Genomic DNA, 22,569 nt, shown 5'->3' with positions numbered 1-22,569 from the left:
TATAAATTTTAGCATGTTTAAGTATGTTAAAGGGAGTTTTAATAATTTATAAGTTGCTGGAATTTTAGAAAGGTTGTTATTCATGGAGTTTTATGTGTTTTGATGACTAGTCTAGTAGTATTATGCTAGGAAATATGAGTAATTGAGGTTTTAATGATAAAAACAACTTTTAATTATTTTTAAAGGAAATTTAAAGTATTTTAAAGTTGTTGGAATTTATTTGGAGTATTTACTATAAATTCTATTGGTTGTTTTAGGTGGAGATTACTCTATATACTACTTCTAAAGTATTAAAAGTGGCATATCAATTTGTCTACACAAGGTACGTACATACCTATGTATTGTTTGATGTACTATAATGATTTCAAAAAGGAAAAGTTATGTAATATCATGTATAGGAACTTTGTGAGTTCATATATGGTTTCTATTATGATTGAATGTTACATGTTTTATGTATGTATGCGAACATGGTAAGTATGACATTTAATTTAATTATGAGATTAATATCATGTTTGTATGGAATATTGATGCAAGCATGTTGGTTGGGAACCTTATTTATTAATTAACATGGGGGGATTGATATATTTATTGGTTTGGATCATGATTGAATCATGTGTTCCCTTATATTATTATTTTCACTACTCTATGAGGATTGTAAGTCTTATTTGGTAAGTTGATAATTTATACCATTAAAAGTTAAATTGGTTGTTGGCTAGGTTCAACAAATAAGAAGGATTGAACAAAAGAATGAATTTTTCTTGGGTTGTAAGTTGTAGGATCACTTATTTAATCCTAAGATAAAAAGAAATAAAGTTGTGAATGTTTGATTATATATTATATGTATTGCTTGAGTATCATAACAAGTAATAATTGGTAAATCATGTAAATTGAAACTTGGATAGTAATAAACTTTAGACTGGTGCACGTTGGAAGTTGGATTTCAGGAAGGAAAAGTTATGTAGTATCTCGTATAGGAACTTTGTGAGTTCATATATGGTTTCTAATATGTTTAAATTTTACATGTTTTATGCATGTACGAGAACATGTTAAGTATGAGATTTAATTATGAGATTAATATCATGTTTGTATGGAATATTGATGCAAGCATGTTGGTTAGGAACATTGTTTATTAATTCACGTGGGGGAATTAATATATTTATCAGTTGGATCATGATTGAATCATGTGTCCCCTTATTATCATTAATTTTACTACTCTACGAGGATTGTGGGCCTTATTTGATGTTGATAATTTATGCCTTTGAAAGTTAAATTGGTTGTTGGCTAGGTTCAACAAATAAGAAAGATTGAATAAAAGAAGGAATTAATCTTGGGTTGTAAGTTAATTGTATGATGACTTATTTGATCCTAAGATAAAAAGAAATAAAGTTGTGAATGTTTGATTATATATTATATGTATTGCTTGAGTATCATAACAAGTAATAATTGGTAAATCATGTAAAGTGAAACTTGGATACTAATAAACTTTAGACTGGTGCACGTCTGAAGTTGGACAATCAGAAGTTGGGGTTCATGGTGGTCGTGCCATGGCTTATTCTGGGAATTAGATTGATCACCGTTCCTGTTTTTGTTAAAAGGTTCCTCGATATCGTAGATCATTATGGAATACAGAGTCGCGCCCATATTTTGTCTTGTAAGGAAGACTGGTTTTTAGATGAGATAACTCGGTCCAATGACTATTCCACTAAAGTATAAAAATATTGTTAAAGTTTAGTTCACTGAAAATTATCTGCAGATTGTTAGATTGTTATGTTTTTAATTATCCATGCTTATATTTATTAGTATCATGCTAGAAATGTTTATTTATTATTATGTAGTACTCAACGTTGCTGACTACATGCTTTGCTTGTATTTGTTGATCATGGCTTTGCCTTATTGATTCTTGATGACCCATTTTTTGTAATACCCCGAATTTTCAGAAGTTATTTTATTATTTATTAAGATTTAATATTATTTCCACTCAAAATTTATTTTATGATAATGCGATTTTATTTGATAACTATGTTTATTAAAATAATGTTTTCATTTAGTTTTAATTGATTTAACAATTTTCAATTAAATTATTTATTTGTTTTATTATTCATTTCACGATTTCCAAATAATTAAACTCTTTATTTAGCTATGGGTACTCTTATACAAGTTATCCATCCATATAAGCAAATCCCAAATGCCAAACCATGACCCATATGATTTTTAGACAAAAGAAAAGTCAAAATAAAAACAAAAAAAGGTTGAAAAACGTGATTCACTCCACTCATCATCTTCATCTCTTTCCTTTCTCTCACATCTGAATTCCAGCACACAAGAACCAAGATTTCAACACCTTCCTCTCCTCCCTTCTACTTCATCTGATTCACAACACACAAGAACCAATATCTTCAACAAAAAAATTTCAGCTTTGTTAGTAAATAATTGAATTTTCAGTCCATATTTCAGACATTAGGGGCAAATTTTTTTCAAAAGCTAAACCATATCCCTCACACATCCACCATTAGATTTCGCACCAAAAATCCTCCTATAAATACTAAACTCTAATCACCATATTACTCAAGTAAACAATCTCAAAAGGTTTGCTTCAATTCATTTCTTTCTTCCTTGATTTCTGATTTTTTATTTTGAAAATTAAAAATGAAATTTAAACCAACAAACACAACTCCTCTGTTTTCTTTCTCCGCCGAAAACTGCCACCTTCGACCACCCATATAACCGCCTGAAACCACCTGAACCAATCGACCACCACAGAACCATCAACCACCGACAGTCTTCCTCTCCCACGCGACTCCCTTGCGGCCTCTGTTGCGTCCCCTACAGCCCGCGCCAGCCACCACGAAAATCTCCCGCCTCCACTCACCACCTAAACCCCGACCTTGACTAATTCCCGCCTGAACCTGGTCGTGCTTCGCCAGAACCGAACCACAATTGATTCGAACTCCTCCTTCGTGCCTCCCCTGTTTCGCCTCCCCTTCTTTCGTTCCTCATTTGTTTCTCAGTTGAGGAACTCAAAATTTGAAGCCTCCTTTCCCTTTTCCTTTAGTTTATTTCGTTTTTAGTTCGTTTTGTTTGTTTACTTTTATTTTTAAAACTAAAACTCATAATTTCCTAACCTAGCCTACTTAATTAAGTTGGTCTTTTTAGTTAAGTTAGTTTTTGATAAACTTGATAAATGTTTCTTAGTTTTCTAAAATGAAACAAGGAGTATAATAGAGTTAGTTTTTTCATGTTCAAATAATTGTTCAAGTTAATAAAAATGAAGTTGGGGTAATTTTGTGAATACTTAAAATGATTTCATAAATGATTCACTTTGATTTATAAACTCTCTTAAAGATCATTAAGAATTTCTGTAAGTTATTGTTTATTTTATAAAAAAGGGTTATTTAGGAACTAACTTAGATCTCGTTAACATCTATTGTAGACTTCGATTTCGTAGACGAGAAATATCAAGAGTGCTAATACGTTTTTGAACTTAACTTTGGGCACACGTCCCGAGGTAATCTCCGATGTCCATCTAAACATAGATCCCGTTAGTGTAAAACGAATTGATTACATGATTATTATGTGCTTATAAAATTTATAAGTATGGACTATAATTATGGATTATTGACTTAATGCGGATTATGAATACGAATGACAAAATGGACAACGAGTATGGATTTCAATCATGAATCATGACTATAGACGATGTACGATATGATAAAGATGTTTATTATAATGCTATTAAAATCGTTTAATGTCATTTACTAATGTTATGGTTATGGTTAATAATAATAATAATAATAATAATAATAATAATAATAATATTATTATTATTATTATTGTTATTATTATTATTATTATTATTATTATTATTATTATTATTATTATTACTATTATTATTATGATTATTATTATTGTTATTGTTATTATTATTATTGATGATGATGGTTATTATTGTTATTAATATTGAGATTTTATGAAAGTCGGAATTGGTAAGAACTTGTGATAATGAAATGATTATGAATCTGAACTGATAAATGAACTCAAGTGACAGTTGTTTTTATGGAATGAGTTATTGAAAAATGGATTGAGATTATGATGGATTGAATATGTTCACACTGGATTGAACAAGATGACGTAAATATGTACGTGATTTATGTGATTACTTGAATTAAAAGATGTTAATCACGTAAAGTAAAATATCGGAGGGAAATGATGAACTTGCCCTGTATGAGTGGTTCAGCAGTCCCTACAGGCTCTTTGGTTACTATGCTGATTATTCTGTAACTGTCTTCCTTCTATCTTGTTGTGATTCAAGTGAAAGGGGTATGCACACTAGGGACTCTGTTATTATGGCCATTATGATATCCGTAGGTGGTTACACGCGGTCTACAATGTCGACGTAAGTGGTTACATGGGATTGACCCCGGCTTACCGCGTTCTCTTTCCTCTCCTTGAATAACTGGATTAATTGAATTAATGATATGATTATTCAGTGTATATATATGTGTATATGTGCTATGACTTCCAAAACAACTAATATACTATTTTACAAAGTATTTTCAACTTATGTATTTTACGGGATGGAGTTGGAATTACTCAGTTTTTTCTGATTTTTGGGAGCTTGTCTCTCTTATTTCTTTTCAATGTATTTGTGCAGGTGGGTGATCGATGGGGGAACTGAAGGGAGATCATTTAGAGTTTTCATCCACTTAGCATATGATTAGCTTCCGCTGGAACTCTGAAACATTTAAGTAATTAGTATTGTTTAATGAACGATTTACTCGGTTGTAAGGATTAATTAATTTGAGTTTAGTTTGTTTTTAATTTTAGCCTTGCGTTTATTTCCAAGGAGATAAGTGTGGCGGTAGTGCCACCCGTCGAGTCGAACCCTCGTGAATCTCGAGTTTTACTAAATGAAGAAGGGTTCGGGTCGGCGGGAGTGTTACAGAATGGTATCAGAGCGGAGCTAGATCAATTAGGGAAAGATTAAAAGTGTTAAAATATAGAAATTAAGGAAAATAAATCTAATAGGTTAAACTTAAAATTGTTTTAGGAAGTCAAGTTAATAAAATATTTAGGAGAAATGAAATTAGGATTAAAATATGACTTAAGGATCTAATATGGGTGCGAATGGGTTATGTGTGCATGTATGAAAGTACTCGTTAAAGGTACTTATTAATTGTTTATATTTTATTAGATGGTCAGGACACGTATGACCGCCAGGAATTGCACGAGAATCCCACGTCAAGGACTTTACCTTCTAAGGATGAGGGTAGGAGAGTCAATTTCAGCTTACATCTATAGGTTACGATTAACCATGAAATGTTATCACCTCAATGAAGGTCACGGGTATTCAGATTACCTCACGCCGCCTAAACAGGCCGATGATTTAATTCACACTCTTCCTAACGATGGCCCTTATGCTGGAATCAAGAATGAATACTCGGATATTCTGAAAAATGGAAGGCCAAACTATGAGCGATACACATGGAAAGGGAAATGGTATCTCACATTGAGTTACCTGGAGAAAAGAATACTCGATGTTAGAGCCAAGTGGTTTAACGACTACGCAACCTCCGATGACGATGAAGCCAACTACAGTGACAACGAAGAAATAGAAAGAAGCCCTGCCCCACCCGTTGAAAACCATGGTAAAAATGAAAACGAAGATGAGGAAGAAGACCCGTCTGAGTATGAAGAGTGAAACCTTCAACCCTAGATGGTCTTAACTACTTGGAATCTAAGTAAAACCGTAGTAGACTTATTAACGTTAGTATTAACTTATTTTGCCTTGTGATGCTAGTATTTCTTAGTTATGGAAACTAAGATAACTCTTATGTGGTGAAATGTGCATGGTGCTCTTTGAGTAATGAAATGATGAAATTTTGGTATATGACCTGAATATGCTATGTGGAAAAGTGAGTGGATCGAATGAGCTTTGATTGTGAATTTAAGTTACCCCTTATTTAAGGATCAATGTGAATGGTGGGAACACCAATGTGAATAATGCAGGTAGCTTATGCAATATGTTTATACGCGATCTAGATAAAGCGACAAGAAAACCAAATGGCCGAAACTCCTGAACAAGTTGCAGCACGACTTAGGACTCTCGAGCAACGAGCTCAAAGCTTTTGACTTAGTTCTTCAAACTCAGCTCAACAACAACCACCATGGAGATGATCCGCAAGCTGCAATGGCGAAAAAGATTTCCGCTTTGAAACCACCAACCTTTGTTGGTAGAGAAGACCCATTACTTCTCGAAAATTGGATAAGAGACTTCGAAAAGATTTTCACGGCCATGGGTACGCCTGAGGCCCAGAAGGTAGACCAAGTAGCCTTTTACTTACACAAAGATGACGATACTTGGTGGAAAAGTGTAGGACCAATTGTTAAAGCTCAAGAGAACTTTAACTGGGAAGTGTTTAAGATAGCGATTAAGGCTCGATGCTTCCCTGAGCACATTCGTAGGCAAAAATACAATTAGTTTAGTAGGTTCAACCAGAGTTATAACATGAGTGTGCAAGAGTACGCTCAGAAATTTAATTAGTATGCCCGCTTTTACCCAGCTGTAGTTCCAGATGAGGGAACTAAGGCTCAGAAGTTTGAAGACGGACTTAAGTTTGATCTTCATACTCGAATGGGAGGTAGTACCTCAACTACTTTCGCGGAGGCGTATGCTAAGGCCTTGAACTTAGAGAGAATTCTGCAGCGTGAGAGAGAGGTGCTAAATAGGCATAAAAGAAAGGAACCTGCTAGCAACAGCAACAATCAAGGGCATGACAAAAGGCCCAACAACAACAATGGCGGAAACAACAACAATAATAGTGGACGCTACAACAACCACAACAATCAAAATTCTAGACAACATGCCCAGCAAGGAAATAGGATCCAAAGGAACTTTGTTTGAAAGAAATGTACTAAGAGCCACCCAGGATTCACTTGTCATGGTGAAAGAATCAAATGTTTCGAGTGTGGAGAAGTAGGTCACAAATCGTTCAATTGTCCCAAGAAGCAAGCTCAAAATGGACCAAATGCGAACAATGGTAACAATGAAGGTGGAAATAGAATTCAGAACTTCAATAACAACCGCCCCAGTGGAGGAAATGCTACACATAATGGGAACTATAACATCCGCTCTTTAGGAGGTGGAAATCGAAACTATGGAAAGAATGACAATGGAGGCTACACTAATGGAAGAATCAATGTCATGAGCCGAATGAAAGCTGATACCAATGCTAACGTTGTGACTGGTACTTTTCTTGTGAACTCAAATCCTGCTTATGTACTCTTTGATTCAGGACCGTCTCATTCTTTTATTTCTAGCGCTTTTGTTGATAAGTATCCCCTCGAGTCTACCCAGTCTTGTCAAGCCAATATAGCCATGCCCGCATGTGAAACTGTTTCTTGTAAATCTCTTTTCCGAAGTATCCGTGTAGTCATAGCTGGTACTGAATTACCGGCCGATCTTATCCTTTTTTATCTAAAATACTTTGACGTTATCTTGGGAATGGATTGGTTAGCTAAGTATAAGGCCAAAATCGAGTGTCATAACCAGAAAATATCTCTTAGAGGACCAAAGGGAAATAGTATATCTTATAAAGGCATAATCTTCCAGCCTGACGTCAAAATAATCTCTGCCCTGAACCTTCAAACCTATCTTAGAAAAGGCTACCCAGTCTACCTATGCCAAGTAAGGGACGTAAACGTGGAAAAAGAGGAGTTGACTCAAATTCCGGATGTAAAGGAATTTCCGGATGTATTTCCCGAAGAGCTACATGGAATGCCGCCAGTCAGGGAAGTGAGCTTTAAGATCAACTTATCCCCGAGAACATGACCCATCTCTAAGGCTCCGTATTAAAGTTTCAGTTGGAGGAATTATTGGAAAAAGGGTACATTCGACCTAGTGTTTTGCCTTAGGGATCCCCACTATTGTTTGTCCGAAAGAAAGACGAATCTTTGAGATCGTGCATCGATTATAGGGAGTTGAATAATGCCACGGTAAAGAATAAATACCCGCTCCCAAGAATCGAGGATTTGTTCGATCAACTTCAAGGTGTAATAGTGTTTTCAAGGATCGATTTGAGATTGGGTTATCACCGATTATGAATTGCTGAAGAGGACATCCCGAAAACAGCCTTTCGTACGAGATATGGCCATTATGAGTTCACAATTATGCCTTTTGGACTCACTAATGCGCCAGCAGCTTTCATGGACCTCATGAACAGGACTTCCCAGCCATACTTGGATAAGTTCATGATAGTATTCATCGACGATATATTGGTGTACTCGAAGGATAAAGAAGATAGGATCAATTGAGGAAAGTATTGGAGATTCTTCGAGAAAAGAAATTGTATGCCAAGTTCTCAAATTGTGAATTTTGGATGGAAAAATATCATTTTTGGTTCATGTGATATCAAAAGAAGGTGTTTTCGTAGATCCATCGAAGATTCAAGCAGTGACCAATTGGCCTCAACCTAAGAACGTCACCGAAGTAAGGAGTTTCTTGGGTTTAGCTGGATATTACCGAAGATTCGTGAAAGATTTTTCAAGAACAGCCCAACCTCTCACCAACCTGATGAAGAAAACAACAAAATTTCATTGGGATGATAAGTGTGAGGAAGCATTTCAAGAGTTGAAGAAAAGACTAACAACACCCCGATATTGACATTACCCACTGGAGTAGAAGGATTTGAAGTTTATAGTGATGCCTCGAAGAAAGGTTTTGGGTGTGTTTTGATGCAACATGGCAAAGTAGTGGCCTATGCGTCGAGCCAACTCAAACCGCATGAGCAAAATCACCCTACTCATGACTTGGAGTTAGGAGCAATCGTGTTTGCGCTAAAAATTTGGAGACATTACTTGTACGGAGTGCAGTGTAAAGTCTATACGGATCACGAGAGTTTGAAGTATTTGTATACGCAAAAGGAGTTGAATATGAGACAAAGATGCTAGCTAGAGCTCCTAAACGACTATGATTTGAAGATAGTGTATCAAGAGGGAAAAGCGAACAAAGTAGCTGACGCGTTGAGTAGGAAGAGTGCCCATTCGCTAAACGTGTTGATTTTGGCAAATAACATGTGTGAAGAAGTCAAGAGACTAAGTTTTGAAATAGTTGAACCCGGATATGTGAAAGCTTAATTGAATGCTCTTACTGTTGGACCGGACATATTTGAGGAGATTCAGGAGAAACAAGCTGCAGATAAATGGTTGAGTAAGTTAAGAGAGATGAAAGAAAATGGTCAATCACCAAAGTTCGAGATCGATGACAATGGCGTTGCGAAGTATAAACGGAGATTGTCTGTACCACAGGACGAAGAACTCAAGAGGAGAATCCTAAGGGAAGCCCATAGTTCGCCGTATTCCATACATCCAGGAGGAGATAAGCTTTATAAGGATTTGAAGAAGCATTTTTTGTGGCGTAGAATGAAGCAAGAAGTAGCCGACTTTGTGGCAAAATGTTTAACCTGCCATAAGGTGAAAATACAACATATGAAGCCTGGAGGAAAATTGCAACCGTTGGAAGTGCCAGGATGGAAATGGAAATCTATCTCTATGGATTTCATCATCGGATTACCGAATACGAGGTCAGGAAAGAATGCAATATGGGTAATAGTGGACCGTTTGACCAAGACGGCAAGATTCGTAGCGGTGAAGGATACTTGGTCGTTGTAACAATTGGCAGATGCTTACTTTAATGAGGTTGTTAGTCTACATGGTGTTCCGAAGGACATCGTTTCAGATAAGGACTCGAGATTCTTATCTAAGTTCTGGAAACAGCTCCACACAACCATGAGTACACTATTAAAATTCAGCACAACCTTCCACCCAGCAACGGATGGTCAAACAGAGAGAACCATACAGACCTTAGAGGATATGTTGAGAGCATGCGTGATGGATTTCGGAGGATATTGGGATGATCATTTTATGTACATTGAGTTCTCGTACAACAACATTTATCAGTCGAGCATAGGAATGGCACCTTATGAGGCGTTGTATGGACGAAAATGTAGGAGTCATATATGTCGGAGCGATGTGAACGGATCGTTGAATTTTGGACCGGAAATGATAGAAGAGACTACCAACAAGGTGAAGTTGATTCAAGAGCGCATGAAAGTAGCTCAGGATCGACAAAAATCGTATGCCAATCAAAGGAGACGAGATTCAGAATTTGTTGTTGGAGAGAAAGTGTTCCTGAAAGTTTCACCAACCAAGGGAGTAATGAGGTTCGGTAGGAAAGGAAAACTACGTCCTCTTTATATTGGACCTTATGAGATATTGGAGAGAATTGGACAAGTGGCTTATAGGTTAGCCTTACCTATAGAATTAGCCAAGGTTCATAATCTTTTTCATGTGTCTCAACTTCGTAAATACATTTCTAAACCCTCCCATGTTATCCAACCTGAAACCATTGAACTAGATGAGACCCTCACTTTTGAGGAACGTCCTGTTAGAATCCTTGACTCCAAACCGAGAAACACTTGAAACAAGGCAATAAAGTTAGTCAAGGTTTTATGGTCTAATCATCAAACCGAGGAAGCAACGTGAGAAACAGAAGACGACATGAGACAGTGTTATCCTGAACTCTTTTCTGAGGTACGATTATCGAGTTTCGAGGACGAAACTCCTTAAGTGGGACCGAATGTAATACTAACAAAGCGCAAAGCTAATGTTTCGTTAATATTAAATATCTAACTTTAAAGTTCGAGGACGAACTTTTTTTTTAAGGAGAAGTAGATGTAATACTCCGAATTTTCAGAAGTTATTTTATTATTTATTAAGGTTTAAAATTATTTCCACTCAAAATTTATTTTATGATAATGCGATTTTATTTGATAATTATATTTATTAAAATAATTATTTCATTTAGTTTTGATTTGTTTAACAAGTTTCAATTAAATTATTTATTTATCTTATTACTCATTTCACTATTTCTAAATAATTAAACTCTTTATTTAGTTATGGGTACCCTTATACAAGTTATCCATCCATATAAACAAAGCCCAAATGCCAAACCATAACCCACATGATTTTTAGACATAAAAGTTAAAATAAAATAAAAAAGGGGTGAAAAACGTGATTCACTCCACTCATCATTTTCATCTCCTTCCCTTCTCTCACATCTGAATTCCATCACACAAGAACCAAGATTTTCAACACCTTCCTCTCCTCCCTTCTTCTTCGTCTGATTCACAACACACAAGAACCAAGATCTTCAACATAAAAATTTCAGCTTTGTCAGTAAATAATTGAATTTCAGTCCATATTTCAGACATTAGGGGCAAATTTTTTTTCAAAAGCTAAACCATAGCCCTCACACCTCACACATCCATCATTAGATTTGTGACAAAAAATCCTCCTACAAATACTGAACTCTACTCACCATATTACTCAAGCAAACAATCTCAAAAGGTTCGCTTCAATTCATTTCTTTCTTCCTTGATTTCTGATTTTTGATTTTGAAAATTAAAAAAGAAATTTAAACCACCAAACACAACTCCTCTGTTTTCTTTCTACACGGGAAACCGCCACCTTCGACCACCCATATAACCGCCTGAAACCACCTGAACCAATCGACCACCACAGAACCATCGACCACCGCCAGTCTTCCTCTCCCACGCGACTCCCTTGCGGCCTCTGTTGCGTCCCATACAGCCCACACCAGCCACCACGAAAATCGCCAGCCTCCCTCACTCACCACCCTAAACCCGGACCTTGACTAATTAACTCCCGCCTGAGCCTGGCCATGCTTCGCCAGAATCGAACCACAACTGCTTCGAACTCCTCCTTCGTGCCTCCCCTGTTTTGCCTCCCCTTCTTTCGTTCCTCATTTGTTTCTCAGTTAAGGAACTCAAAGTTTGAAGCCTCCTTTCCCTTTTCCTTTAATTTAATTGGTTTTTAATTAGTTTTGTTTGTTTACTTTTATTTTTAAAACTAAAACTCATAATTTCCTAAACTAGCCTACTTAATTAAGTTAGTCTTTTTAGTTAACTTGGTTTTTTTGATAAACTTGATAAATACTCCCTCCGTCCCATAATATAAGTCCCCTTTCCTTTTAAAGTGTCCCAAAATATAAGTCTTGTTTCTATTTTCAATCAATAATTATACCCAAAATACCCTCATGAAAATAATTTAACTTCCAAAAAGTCCTCATAATTTCAGCTTCCAATGCACCATTATTAATGATAAAATAGAATCTCAAAACCCATTAAACTCCTCTACACATCAAACTATGCAACATTAATGTTAAGTTTTTATTTTTTTGTTAAAAAGAAAAAAAAATGTAAGTGTTTCCCAATTAAAATGAATCTTTTTATTTAAATAAAACAAGATTCTAGTTTTCCTTAATTCCCGTGTAAAAGCAGAATCAAGACTTATATTATGGGACGGAGGGAGTATTTCTTAGTTTTCTAAAATGAAACAAGGAGTATAATAGAGTTAGTTTTTCATGTTTAAATAATTGTTCAAGTTAATAAAAGTGAAGTTGAAGTAATTTTGTGAATACTTCAAATGATTTCGTAAATGATTCACTTTGATTTATAAACTCTCTTAAAGATCATTAAGAATTTTTTTAAGTTATTGTTTGTTTATGAAAAGGGGTTATTTAGGAACTAACTTAGATCTCGTTAAAATCTATTGCAGACTTCGATTTCGTAGGCGAGAAATATCAAGAGTGCTAATACGTTCGTGAACTTAACTTTGGGCACGTGTCACGAGGTAATCTTTGACGTCCATCTAAACATAGACCCCGTTACTGTAAAATGAATTGATTACGTGATTATTATGTGCTTATAAAATTTATAAGTATGAACTATAATTATGGATTATCGACTTAATGTGGATTATAAATACGAATGACAAAATGGACAACGATTATGGATTTCGATCATGAATCATGACTATAGACGATGTACGATATGACAAAGATGGTTATTATAACGTTATTAAAATCGTTTAATGTCATTTAGTAATGTTATGGTTATAATTATTATTATTAATATTAACATTATTATTATTACTATTATTATTATTATTATCATTATTATTATTATTGTTATTATTATTATTATTATATATTATTAATAATTATTATTATTATTATATTATTATTATTATTTATTATTATTATTATTATTATTATTATTATTATTATTATTATGGTTATTATTGTTATTAATATTGAGATTATATGAAAGTTGGAATTGGTAAGAACTTGTGATAATGAAATGATTATGAATCTGAAGTGATAAATGAATTCAAGTGACGGTTGTGTTCATGCAATGAGTTATTGAAAAATGGATTGAGATTATGATGGATTGAGATTATGATTGATTGAATATGTTCACACTGGATGAACAAGATGACGTAAATGTGTACGTGATTTATGTGATTACTTGAATTAAAATATGTTAATCACGTAAAGTAAAATATAGGAGGGAAATGATGAACAGGTTGTCATGTATGAGTGGTTCAGCGGCCCCTACAGGTTCTCTGGTTACTATGCTGATTATTCTGTTATTGTCTTCCTTCTATCCTGTTGTGATCCAAGTAGAAAGGGTGTGCACACTAGAGACTCTGTTATTATGGCCATTACAATATCTATAGGTGGTTACAGGGGTTCGCCCTACAAGTAGGTGGTTACAGGGGTTCGCCCCGGTCTACAATGTTGAAGTAAGTGGTTACAGGGGATTGACCCCGGGTTACTGGCATTCTCTTTCCTCTCTTTCCAAAACTATTAATTTACTATTTTACAAAGTATTTTCAACTTATGTATTTTACGAGATGAAGTTGGAATTACTCAGTTTTTCTGATTTTTGGGAGCTTGTTTCTCTTGTTTCTTTTCAATGTATTTGTGCAGGTGGGTGATCGACGGGAGAACTAATGGGAGATCATTTAGAGTTGTCATCCACTTAGCATATGATTAGCTTCCGTTGGAACTCTGAAACATTTAAGTAATTAGTATTGTTTAATGAACGATTTACTCGGTTGTAAGGATTAATGAATTTGAGTTTAGTTTGTTTTTAATTTTAGCCTTGCATTTATTTCCAAGGAGATATGTGCGCGCGGTCGCGCCACCTGTCGAGTCGAACCCTCGTGGATTTATTTTCCCTCAAATCTCGAGTTTTACTAAATGAAGAAGGGTTCGGGTCGACGGGGGTACGATGTTACATTTTTGGTGTAGTGCATTGACATCTACAGGTGTGCAGATGTTGCATCATGGGGATTTGGAAATGGAGAGCTTATGTAGCATATTGATTTAATTACTGTTTAGTAGATATATTTACATTTAGGTTTGGTTTGAAGTAAAAGTTGACAATGTTGTTTGATTTTAAAGTTTTATTATTTATTTTATTTCAATTCTAAAGTTGAGTTATATGTTTTTCGCAGCAAAATTTTGAATAAACCGTTACGTCATCACACGGGCAATAATGATTTGATGATTCTCTAAGTTTTATATTGAGAAAGTATTTGGAAAAAGAGAGATTTACAAATGCCCAAATATGCAGTTGCTGGCCACATAGAACCGCTACTCCCAAGTGGCAATTTAGGCTCATAAACCGCTACTGAGGACAACGGTTTATTGTACTTAACCACTACTCTAAGTAGCGATTTATTTTGGGGAATACAAAAATAATAATTTTCTCACGTACTGTCCTACGTGGACGGTAACTATAGAATTAATTTAAACTTTGACGCATCTAAAGATTTAATACTCTTTTTAACGTTATTTATGAAAAAATTCAAATAATCCCTTCGACCATTCTTTTCCCTCAAAATCGCCACTAAAATATTGTGCGCTTGAGTGGAAATGCTTTCCCCGCTTCAAAGTGTTCAGCAAATTACCTATCATTCAGTAACACATCTACCTACAATCAAGTGTACACGACAATTAGGCGTACCAAGAGACAACTAGGCGTAACTTTTTTGAACAATATTTAATATTCTCATCTTATTCTAAAATGTCGGGCCAAAAATAATAGTTAGAAGTTTACACATGGAAACTCATCAAATCCACTAATTCCCATCAAATTAGGCTTTCACTTGGATGAAATGTCCAAAACTCTATTCCAGTGCAGTAGCCTCTTCATCCTCAGCATCCAACTCTTGCTCCACCCCTTTGACCTGTAAGTATCATGAATTCAACTTCATATCCAAAACAAAAAAGAATAATTTACAAGTAATAAAAATAGAAGAAAGACACGAAAATACTCCCGACAGATTCTGCTAACAAGCACATCTCCCCAGCACATAAATTGACCCGCAAAGGCCCAGAGAACTTTTCAATCATAGCTTGAAACTTATCCCAATTCCCAACCCACCAAAGCCTCGAATTCAGAACATTAACCAAACCTCTCCCTCCAACTATCATTTTCCGCTCTTAAAGATGTGCAAATGAGATTCTCTCTTTAGCTTTGTATTGCTAAAATCACAAGTCACAAAGTTTATTATCTAGCGATACTCTGTAAATAGGCAAAGCAACAGAAATAGTCAACCATGGTTGGCTGCCCTCGTTAGAGAAGCATTCAATAGTTTTTCAATCTAACCGTATTAAAAAGACCTAGAGCATAACACAGTGATCACATGACAGTCAAAAAGATTTGCAACAAGAGTTTAATCTCTTTTCCCGATGTACAAATTATAATCACAATTTGACATCTAGTGATCTACATCAGCTAACATTTGCAATTGATAAGACAAGAATTTCCACAAAGATGACAATATCCTGTGACATTAGCAAGATTTTCTAATGTTACAAGCTTTACATTTTTGTTCAAATTTTACCGAATTGGGAGGAAAGGGAAGAAAGATTTTTCCAAACAAAGTCTCTCCCATCAGTTATTTTCTTTTGCTATAAATCTTTATAAAATTAATGAAACCCAAAGCTGGAAAGTGGTTTCATTCCTTTCCTTCAACTTCTCCTACCAAAACAAGCTATAACTGTACTTGTGCTGATAAAGGAAATGCATAATCTACCATTTTTCCGAGGATGGAGCGTAGAGCAAGTGTAAAAAGAGGAGATAGATAAGCACTCGTAAACAAATTATTCAATACGAAGTACTTCATTCTTTTGATTTCATAAGGATGACATTTGTCTACATTAGGTAAGACAGAAGAGAAGTTCTGTCTTTTATAACAACATCACCAGAACCTTAATCCCAAAAGAATGCAGTTGGCTACACTAACCAAGATTCATTTCCATGATACGCAATTTAATCCTTCTCCTCCACTCACTTTTGCCTAGAGCAGATGCTATCTTTGTGACCCCATTCTTTTAAATACTTATGTACCCCATCTGCCAGGTCATCCTAGTGACCTCGAGCGGAGATGTTAAAAGATATTTTCATTTGACCAAAAAGTATGCAGAATGGCAGCATTCCAAGATAGAAAGTTTAGTCCTATTACATTCTACTTCAAAGTTCAAACTAATGAGGAGTTCTACAAGGATGATGAATTCAAGAAGGCACGATACTCAGTTCAAAATTTCATAATAAATCGCTTGTCTCATCTTACAGAAACTGTACCAGATCTGACATTTTCAACATCTTCTATCTTGAATTTTGTGCAAAATCCTAGTCAATTTCACTTAGATGTTGCCAAGCAGGGTCAGATCTACACAGTAGCCAGGGGTGGCATGTGTGACCCTCAAAAATTTGATTATTGGTCGGAAGATCAGAATTCTCCCTACTCTACCTTTCCTTTCTCTCTCTCTCTCTCTCCCAATTCACATTTTGAAGAAAATTCATTCAGTAGCTTAAAAAATGGCAGTGATCAGTTCACTAACTCTTTCTCTTTTGCCTCTTCAATTTATTCATTTTTATCTGCATCTTTGGGTGCTGGTTTTGGGATTCCAATATTCTGCAGCTTAACTTGGTCTATTCAACAAACTGCTTCTATTCTTTACAATTCCTGTGTACTTATTCCTCTTTATAGTGATTTAGGTTTTTTATTTGGAGTGCTTACTTCTGATTATCATTTGCTTTGATTTTGAAGAATTTTTAATTTAATTTGAATTATTGGAAATTTAGTACATCATCTGAAATTTCTGGTGGGAAGTTTCTCGTGACCGGACCTTTTGAGGGGTGGGCTGTGAGACAGAAACCGAAGACTAAAGAAATGAGAGAGCGAGGGGGTATTTGAGAGTTTATCAAAAAAAGGACGTAAATTGCAGAGTTTAGGACAAATATTTAGTAATGTCATGTGCCTTGATTCATGTAGTATAATTTTTGGCTTAGCCCAGGCGCCCATAACTGTAAAAGATATTATGAAGAACCGTTTTCATCTTATATACTTCTGTAGAGAAATTGTCTTGTATACTACTGTATTGGTCGGTGTTACCGCTACCCTAACCTCAAATACTAGATCCGCTAATCTTGCCAAATGCCAAGAGGATCTCGAAATATGTCAAGGGAAACTTCAGACTCTTGCATTTTCTTTTAAATCAGGGGATGATAAGTTACATACAGAGATTGAGGGAATTCTCAAGAAAATCTGAAGAGCACAGGTTTTGTTCCTTTAAACTAGGAAATGGTGTATCTTCACGCCAGTCACAGAAGCAAGAAACAATTGCACAATACACACTCCACAAGAACCATATTTTGTCCGATCTAAGAGAGTTACACCCATGTCTTGTCAATAATAGCCATTGCCATTTGCAAACCAAGCATAATACGTGAAGCATCATTCAGTAAGAGAAATTGTATAGGTAAACTTCAGCATGTTCATTGCAAGAGAGGTGACGAACTTCCAATTACGTTCACTAAAGAACTCGCAAAAGAGATTTTGAGCGCTTAACAGAAATGCTCAAAATAAGAAAGTGAATTTTCGAGAAGTATTTTGGACCTCTATTGATATACATTCAAGTTTCCAAACTAAATGCTGGGTAATGTGATAACACTTTTTAGCAGAAAGATACAATAAATTATTTCTCAATCACATATCTAATATTAAGCAAGCACAAGCTAAATTTCTCCACATACTGCAATTCTAGTCCACAGCAAAAAAAAAAAAAAAAAAAAAAAAAAACTGTTCACATCGAAGAGAATGTAAAGGATGTTTCCATTCATTTTCATATAGTTGTTGTATCTATATAGATGTCCAAGGATTTGAGGCTCACCTCAGGTACATAGTGCATTAGCATGTTCTCAATGCCAGACTTCAAAGTCACAGATGAACTAGGACAACCACTACATGCTCCCTGCATCTGCAGTTTAACAATTCCAGTTTCCCTGAAAAAGAAACCAAAACGCATCAATAGGCACTATGATTCAACCGAAGAATGAGACTGAATTTTATCATGAGAAACAGAAACATACAGATCAAATCCTTTATACACTATATCGCCACCATCGTCCTGCACAGCTGGTCGTATGCGAGTCTCCAGTAGCTCTTTTATCATAGCAACAGTTTCTGAATCATCCTGCAACATAACGTATGCACTATCAATCAAGATTCTCAAAGTCTATGCTCTGAGCTTAAGCAAAGTTCTGGTTCTTTTCAATGTTCAAAAAACATATATCAGATGTTTGGAGTTTGGACACAAGTTTAACAAGTTCAAACCACCCAGCCACCAACACAGACACAAACTCACAGATATAGCCAATGATGCATAACATACAAGTCCCTTTACATAATTATAAGATTTCAAACCCATGTGCAGCAGGGGCCGTCGATTAGTGATCGCAAATACCAAATATGCTTATAAGATAAGAGAATCGTCATGCTATGCTAAATCTTCTGATTAATAAATAGGCCAGACACAGAATTTATTGTAATATTTTAAGTGCATCTTTTATCTCGATCAAGATCTTTGTTTTCATCAAAAAACTTGACTACAGTTTTTTCCTAGATTATCAGCTTTTGGATTGGGCTGGTTTGATGGCTCTTGAGAATAGCAAATTTAATTCCTCTTACCCAGTAGTCAATGTGGAGACAAAATTTGTTTTTTAAACCTTTCATGACTCTTTAGGAATAAACAATTCATGGAGCGGTTGGGGATCAAGGGTGCAGTGTATGGGTCAAAATGCATACATCCGACTCTTCCTACCCCACCCTGAGCAACAAACTTTAGAAGTACTACCTCCATTTTTATAATAAGTGAAACATATAGAAAGTAGGGAAAAACCACGGAATCTAGAGAGAGAAAGTTGGGACAACAAAAAAGTAAATTAATCGAAGGGGTGAAACGAGAAAGTAGTAGTTCCCTCTTACTTTTTAGTGGCATATTTGTCATGACAACGACTTGTTTTTCGCCATTTGAGTTTGCTATCACTTATTGTGATATTTCCATATAAGAGCAGTTTGTCCCTTATTAAGAAATTGAGGTAGTATTTGGATAACTCTAATGTTGATGTGTTTCATAAGTCATAACTAGAAATAAATTTAAAGTAATACTGCACACTATTTTATTGAGAACCCTAAGATAATAAACAGATGATGGAAGGTTCGAGCACATACTTCATGGATAGCTGTATCCTTGGAAGCTGCAGTGCTTTCATCCAGAAACAACGGCTGACCAGATGTATAGAAATCCATAACTGCAGCAAAAATCTCTGGTTTCAGAATATCCCATGATGCATCATCAGACTTTGTTACTGTTACAAAATCGGATCCAAAGAAGACCCGTGTAACTCCTGTGAAAATGAATCATAAATTTTATTAGTAAAGTCATTTCCTGATGCAGCAAAATAAGCTCATTTAAGAAAGCAAGCGCCAAAGGGCCCAAAATGATACAGTTCAATTAATCTGCCTCCTATAATATACTTTCTCCGCTCCAAAATTATTGCAACACAGCCTTTTTTAGTTGTTATTTAATTAAGGCAATACTTCTATACATGGAAAAAAAGATACACCCACACATCGGACCATTTGCATTATACAACTTCTCTCTCTCCCTAATTTAACGTAGATATTAACACTATAGCCCACTTCCAACTCCCTCCTGAATCTCCTGCCAAAGGCAAGAGTTGCAATAATTTTAGATTGGAGGAAATACAATGAAGATAAGATCTTCCTTGGTTTGAGGATAAGTGATACAATTTGTCATAAAAAGACACAAAAGCAGTATCAACATGCTTACAGACGAGGGGCTAAGGAGTGGGATAAAACAACAAGCCCTCGACTGCACAAAGACATTGAGCATAGAGGCAGCCAGATATATAAGTAATGATGCCCTTAGCCTAAAGAAGCATTCAACAAAATTATCTTCTTTCTATTATCTTCTCTTTTTTTTCTTTTAATATATTACTCTTTAACTCAAAGATTTTCCAAAAGAACATGTAAATAAGGCGAGGAATCCTCAAACGGAATAAGAAACAACAAAATAAATGGATTTTTTTAATTTTAGTTCTTAGAAGTACAAAATTTGAAAACAATTTATTTAAGAAAACAATTGCATTTAAGAAAAGAGAGATAACAAGGTCACCAGCAAAAGTCTAGAGACAAACTAACCAAGAATTCTTAAAGGACCATTGAATTTTACCAACTAAAGCCTACCAAAATTAATCAGTAAGCATAAGAACAAAGAATGCATTGGAGCAACACAAAGATCACCACACAACAGAAAATATAGCATTCAATTATATGATACCCCCCCGCAAATAAATGAGAGCCTTTTATAGGCCTAAGTCCTAAAAATTCAACTAAAATTCAGAAATGGAGTCTAATAATCATGCTCAATAACGATAACAAAATATTATATTATCTGGACAGATTGGCCAAGGAATCGAATTTCAATTATGATGCACAAAAAATGCATCAGATGACAACTTGGATGTATTGGAAAATTTTATTTGAAGACAAGAACCTACGGTTTTGCTAACTAAGGAACTTTTGTCAGCAAGTTCCCAAGGAAAAACACTTTCCACGCTCCTGCGAGGCTTCAAGTTCAGACCAGAGAGGCAGAGAACATAAAGCAAGGACAGCAAATAGAAGCCAGTAATGGTTAGTCAGATGTGAAGTTGTCCTTCTTTATCAAGGGGAAGCTGAGAAAGTCAGGATACTTCCAACAAAATTCATATAAAGTCACCTTTTACCAAAATCAGCAAGCGCTAAAGGCAACAGACAGGCCTTGACAATGGAAACTACTAATTCCATTTGCCAGAGACGTGACGTTTGTAAGATTTTGAAAGTGAGATTATAACTTCGCACCTGTGAGCGAGAGGAAGGTGACTCTGAAGACTGATGAAGGTAGAAAGACAATGCTACTGGTCATCATGACATGCCAAGTCTACAGTAGTTCAGAATTCAGAGTAATTGGGGCACAGCGGTTTGTTATTTGATTTTTGCATAATGCTCGATTGTCATCTCAGGCCCTCTACCTTGCACTAAACCCTACCTAGGTTCTGCATTAAAGAGCATTACACAAAATTACCCATAACAGCGGTCTAATAAGTAGAATAACTCATGCCTAAAAAATACGGTTCCAATTGAAAGTAACAATTTCAAGTCACCGATGCGGCAATGCCCATGCATCACTTTATTGTTAAGTAAGCTAAGGCCCAAAAAAAACCATATCTAATACTTAGCATAATGCTCCTCTCTCACTCCTCATAGATCATGCTTATTCTACATAGCCATTTAGGAATCCAAAAAAGGGTAATGTCTATCAGACAATCACTACATGTTTTGGTTACCCTTCTAACTAATTTGTAAGTTTCCCTAAACCTTAGCAAAATCCGGAAATAGTTTCCCGTTTTAGCCTCCAATATCCACAAAGACTTTGTTCATTTCCGAAGTTTTGATCTATCCTTGGCAAACTTTGACTTCCTTGTAAATCTAATCTTCACATTGTTGTCACTCTTCCAATTCTTGATATCAAATCAAAAATGAGTTTACAACAGGTTCTCAAAAAAATGAGAAGAGACCACACTAAATCAGAAGACACTAAAACAAAAGTGAAAATAACGACAAACAACCCTGCCTAAAACCTATACTAAATCCAAAAACTCGTCAATGTAGCAGTGTACTCCATGGTCAAGGGCCATGATATCTATAAAATGGTTATTGAAGGGTGGAAGGAAAAGGATTAGAAGTTAAAGACCAAAGGAGATACCCTCTCAAGAAGATGGGAAGATTTCAAAGCATAAAGGAAGACAAACAAATTGCGCATGTCAATTGGGCATCCATTCACCATATCCAGGCAAAATTGAGCATCCTTGAAGGGTAAGTTAACAGGTTCACAATCACCAATCTAAGAGAAAAATAGCGTGATGCTAGAAAAAGCATGAAAATCTACTCAACACAAGATGGGTAGCATTGGGTGATATTAAAAAATTAGAATCCTTTACAGATGATGAAAGAAGAGAGCTTTATATTCCAAAGCACGCAAAGGTACAAAAACTATAACCTTTATGCAGTAGATACAAACATAACAACAAATTATATACCTTGCTAAGAAAAATACATTTTTGACTTATGCTATCTTAAATAATAGGACTCTTCCAAGATTGAGAAAGTTAGATTTTGGAAATTTTCCATATTAAGCTCAATCAATATGGTTGAGATGTAAAAAAAATATTGACAAATAAAGTGTACCTACGTTAATCTAACTCAATTTTTTTTAAATAAAAACCCTCATTC

At 35.3% G+C, this 22,569-nt stretch overlaps 1 protein-coding gene and 1 long non-coding RNA gene across 5 annotated transcripts in view; one reads left to right on the top strand and one right to left on the bottom strand.

The window, feature by feature from the left end:
• Positions 1 to 10,932: 10,932 nt before the first annotated feature.
• Positions 10,933 to 14,004, top strand: LOC104893765 (uncharacterized). 3 transcript variants are annotated; one of them, XR_008969439.1, is made up of 4 exons: positions 10,933 to 11,403; positions 12,634 to 12,708; positions 13,425 to 13,662; positions 13,850 to 14,004. It is a non-coding gene; the product is annotated as an uncharacterized LOC104893765 (long non-coding RNA). The 3 variants fall into 3 exon arrangements; XR_007274348.2 differs by lacking the exon at positions 13,425 to 13,662 and having other exon boundaries at positions 10,933 to 11,832; XR_002039996.3 differs by lacking the exon at positions 13,425 to 13,662 and having other exon boundaries at positions 10,934 to 11,403.
• An 877-nt stretch (positions 14,005 to 14,881) lies between these two features.
• LOC104893763 (nifU-like protein 4, mitochondrial) overlaps positions 14,882 to 22,569 on the bottom strand; it is an 11,380-nt gene continuing 3,692 nt past the window's right edge. For both annotated transcript variants that reach the window (XM_010679901.4, XM_048644604.2), the window contains 4 exons: positions 19,447 to 19,622; positions 18,306 to 18,409; positions 18,107 to 18,218; positions 14,882 to 15,114 (listed from right to left, as the gene is read on the bottom strand). In XM_010679901.4, the coding sequence (XP_010678203.1) occupies positions 15,055 to 15,114; positions 18,107 to 18,218; positions 18,306 to 18,409; positions 19,447 to 19,622 (452 nt within the window). In that variant the 3' untranslated portion in view covers positions 14,882 to 15,054. The remainder of the gene's footprint in view (positions 15,115 to 18,106; positions 18,219 to 18,305; positions 18,410 to 19,446; positions 19,623 to 22,569) is intronic.

The sequence above is a fragment of the Beta vulgaris genome, chromosome 5 (assembly GCF_026745355.1).
Source record: "Beta vulgaris subsp. vulgaris cultivar EL10 chromosome 5, EL10.2, whole genome shotgun sequence".
In the NCBI taxonomy this organism is placed as follows: Eukaryota; Viridiplantae; Streptophyta; class Magnoliopsida; order Caryophyllales; family Amaranthaceae; genus Beta; species Beta vulgaris.
Note: the sequence above shows the minus strand (reverse complement) of the source record. Positions and strands in the feature narration are given on the sequence as shown.